Genomic DNA, 4,024 nt, shown 5'->3' on the forward strand with positions numbered 1-4,024 from the left:
GCCGTCTTACCTACACAGCTCGAGTCCAGGATCTGATCAGTCTACACATCAAAACACTACCACTGCCTCCACGGCCAACCGCACCTCCCCGGCAAGCAAGACGTGCTTTCCACCTTGCATCCGCGTCTCCCACTGGACGGAGGATGCAACTCCCGCAGCGGCGCCATTCTTCTCCCATCGAAAGGATGCAACCAAGCAGGACGCCATTCGTCTCCTCGAGGATGCAACGTCTGCCGGCCATTCATCTCCCGACGAAGGATGCAACAAACACCACGACGCCATTCCTCTCCTTCCAGCCAACACCCATCTCGTTCTCTCACCCGCAGCAGCATCAAGCTTTCCGAACCACCATCAGGAGGATGCAACACCGAGCAAGGGTGCCATTCGTCTCCCACCACTTCTCCCGCACGGTTTATGGTCAGCAGCAACGCCGACCCCGTCGCCAGCCAAGCCGCCTCCTGACCCCCAGCCGCCAGACCTGCTTGGCCGGACATGTTTGCGTATGTTGGTGGTATGTCTCAGTTTTTTTTCCACAATTTTAGAAATTTATCAACTCACCAATTATCGTTGCAAAATCTCTGTAACAATGCTTGGGATATCATATAGCAATGACAATTAATTGTCCCTAGCAAAAAAGGAATGAAAAGGAAACAAGAAACACATTTTTTGGACGATGCTAGGCGTTCGCCGGCTCACGCAACGAGAAGACTGGCCGCCTTTTGAGCCGTTAGATTTCGTGTGTGACATGCGTCTGATCTAACCATGTTGGTCGTTCACTACGACCTGGCGGTTTGCAACATAGACCATGTTGCGCTCGCCGACTTCAACATTGGTCATGTTGTGCTCGCTCACTCTCCAATCTGCAACTCGCCCGCTTCTGTAGATTTCTTTCCACGAGACTGTCCATTTTTTTCTTTCTGAAATGAGACTGTCCATATCTTCACTTTTTTTTTGAGGTAGTCCATTTCTTCACTCGACACAGGACGCAGAGCACCCACTCACTGGGCCTTGGTAGAACAATGAATTCACAAGTCCAGCTGCGCACTCTCGGGCTCCAAAGCCCCGTTCAGCAGCCCAGCCCACTCCCCACGCACCCCTCTTCCTCAGACCAAACCCTAGCTTCCCAGACCCCTATAAAATGCCTCACCCGCCGCCGCCGCCGCCTCAACACCCTCCGCCAAAATGCAGATCTTCGTCAAGACCCTCACGGGGAAGACCATCACCCTCGAGGTTGAGAGCAGCGATACCATCGACAATGTCAAGGCCAAGATCCAGGACAAGGAGGGTGAGTGTCTTCTTCTCAGACGTTCTTCTTTCCCTTTTCTTTCATTTCTGCCGGCCGCCGTGGCTAATCTCGGTTTTGTTCCGGCAGGGATCCCGCCGGACCAGCAGCGGCTGATCTTCGCCGGAAAGCAGTTGGAGGACGGCCGCACCCTTGCCGACTACAACATCCAGAAGGAGTCCACCCTCCATCTCGTCCTCAGGCTCCGTGGAGGCATCATCGAGCCGTCCCTGCAGGCTCTTGCCCGCAAGTACAACCAGGAGAAGATGATCTGCCGCAAGTAAGTGCAGTCCTCGACATGCCAGTTCGTTTCTTTAGGTTTAACCGCATGCTTTTTCAGACTTAATCCATCTCTCTGTTAGATGTAAATTTCTCTTATGAGTGATTCACATATATTGAGATTTGATATCATTCATCGAAGAGAAGAAGTTAGTCTAAGATTACAATCACTAGAATATGTTTTTAGATGGCTTGCAACGCAGTTGTTTTCAAGAATAAGAAAAGAAATATGAGCTCACGTTTTCATTGTATAAACTTCTCTTAGCTATTGCAGCGGCTTACTTTTGGAAATGAGTTAGTCATCGCAGCATGATGCGTCAGGGTACATAGTTTCAGTTTGGTTTTATCATGCTGTGCTGACTTTTAAACTGGTAAAATAAACCCCACAATGTACTCTTTAGCTACCTTGATGTACCACCAATTTCAATCTTCTCATCAAGAAAATCTATACCCATTGCTTGCATTATTCTTTTTGCTGTTTTATTTGTTAACTTGAACTTTGTATCATGTCTTCTTGTTATATTTGTGGATTTGGGTATTGTAATGAGATAATGTAGAGCATTCTTCAGTGAAGAGTTCAAGTGGGCGTTTCTTGTGGGCTCTGCATGTTTTGCTGCTCAGAGTTTGGCATTCATGACAATGAATTATTGGCTCGATGATGACTACTCTTGCTTTAACCACACCGAATTTGAAGACTGGATGAAGTGATTTCTCCTTCCCTCTTTTACTGTATGGTCTTTCTCTCTTGGCGGTTCCTTGTGAAGTCTATTCCTTTGGGTGAAGAACTAAGCGGGATTTAGTTTCTGCAACTTTGTTCTTCATCTAAAGGCTGAGATAGAAGGATGCGCTGAGATTGGGGATCATCAACTGGGAGGCGGGTGGGGTCTCTTCTGAAGGATCTTCCCATGTGGAAAAAACTGGCCTTCACTGAGAGCCTCAATGGAATCCTTGTTTCATGCTGAGTTCTGATTGATAATGTTTGGGTTTTAGGTCGTTTTGTCTGCCCTTTCCTACCTTTTCAATTCTGCTGGTTATTTTACTTCCTTGATCGCCTTCTACACATAAATTAAGCCACCTGTAAATTAACCTTGTGTGCAGTCTAGTCTAATGCAGTAACACTTTAATCTTACATGTAAATCAACCCTGTGTACAGTCTAGTCTAATACAGTAACACTTTAATCTTACATGTAAATCAACCCTGTGTACAGTCTAGTCTAATACAGTAACGCTTTAATCTTACATGTTCTAATGTTCTCACTTATCTGCAGATGCTACGCGCGCCTGCATCCAAGGGCTGTCAACTGCCGCAAGAAGAAGTGTGGCCACAGCAACCAGCTGAGGCCCAAGAAGAAGATCAAGAACTAGAGTGCTGCTAGTCAGTTTCATGGACCGGTTGAATCCATCACTGTGTCAGAGTTTATGCTATTATCGTCTCGGTTGTCGTTGAACCTTATTTTACTTTGCTTTCAGCCTCCTATCGTTGTGGTGATGATAAGTGACAGTATTGGTATATGGTAGCAAACCTATAATTTTGCCGTATCTCCCCTGTTTGATCTGCTTTCTGGTTAATTCTTGCCTCGTTGGTAATCTGCCCACGAAAGCTAGTGGTTTCCTCTCTATCCGGCCTACCAGACAAGGGTTGGTTGCGTTTAAATTTCCCATGTTGCTGTTGCTAAAAAATGCTAATCGAGCTCTTTGAGTTTTGGTTCCATGGTTGGGATTAACCAGGGGAGCAATCATGTTGCATACAATCTTGGAGAATCACTGGAACAAAATTCATACAGAGGACACACTAGCCTGTCTTGGTTAATCCAGAGGACACAGGCTAGTGAGGTTAGAATTTTGTTCCAGTAATTCTCCAAGATTCTAACCCCACTAGCCTGGCTTAAGTTCGATGAGTTCACCAGGCCAGCACACCCCAGCATGACATGTTGGTAACCTAGTTCAATTTTGAGTGCAGGGGGATTAGTGGTTTCCGTGGTTGAGATTGGAAACAGCGGGAAAGAAATCAAATAAGAAGGGAAAAAATAATGGTTGCCTTTTTGATGCTCTTCGGTTACCAATTAATTGGAAGAAGAAAGAAGGAAACTGAAGAGGAAGGGAAAGTGGAAGGGAAAGGGTTAGACGTGCGACGCACACTTATGCTATTGAAAGCCTCAAACTAAACGGCAGATACACCATTCCACTAAACCGAACGATTTAAAAAAAAATTATGGACAACACTAGGCGCTGGCGTGCCGGCCCAATAGTTGGGCCGGTCGCACCCCAAGCGTCCGATACTCTGTCTATGAACCGTCAGATCGAGCCCTCCCTGCATCGTCTACCTCCCCCGTCTTCTTTTCCCTCGATAATTCACGCGGGTGAGCGGAGCCATGGCAAGCGCTGCGGGCCGTCCCGCTCCCAGCCGTCCTCTACCTCGCCGTCGTTGTGCGCTTGCAACCTCGCTGTCGCCGTTCGCGCCCC

General features: G+C 47.3%; 1 protein-coding gene across 1 annotated transcript; it reads left to right on the forward strand.

The window, feature by feature from the left end:
- Window positions 1-1,011: 1,011 nt before the first annotated feature.
- On the forward strand, window positions 1,012-3,100 carry LOC123085241 (ubiquitin-60S ribosomal protein L40-1). Its single transcript, XM_044506868.1, has 3 exons — window positions 1,012-1,285; window positions 1,373-1,562; window positions 2,830-3,100. Exons 1-3 carry the CDS (start codon window positions 1,183-1,185, stop codon window positions 2,924-2,926), a joined length of 390 nt encoding a protein of 129 aa, XP_044362803.1. The 5' UTR covers window positions 1,012-1,182; the 3' UTR covers window positions 2,927-3,100.
- Window positions 3,101-4,024: the final 924 nt, after the last annotated feature.

Source organism: Triticum aestivum, chromosome 4A (assembly GCF_018294505.1).
Source record: "Triticum aestivum cultivar Chinese Spring chromosome 4A, IWGSC CS RefSeq v2.1, whole genome shotgun sequence".
Taxonomy (NCBI): domain Eukaryota; kingdom Viridiplantae; phylum Streptophyta; class Magnoliopsida; order Poales; family Poaceae; genus Triticum; species Triticum aestivum.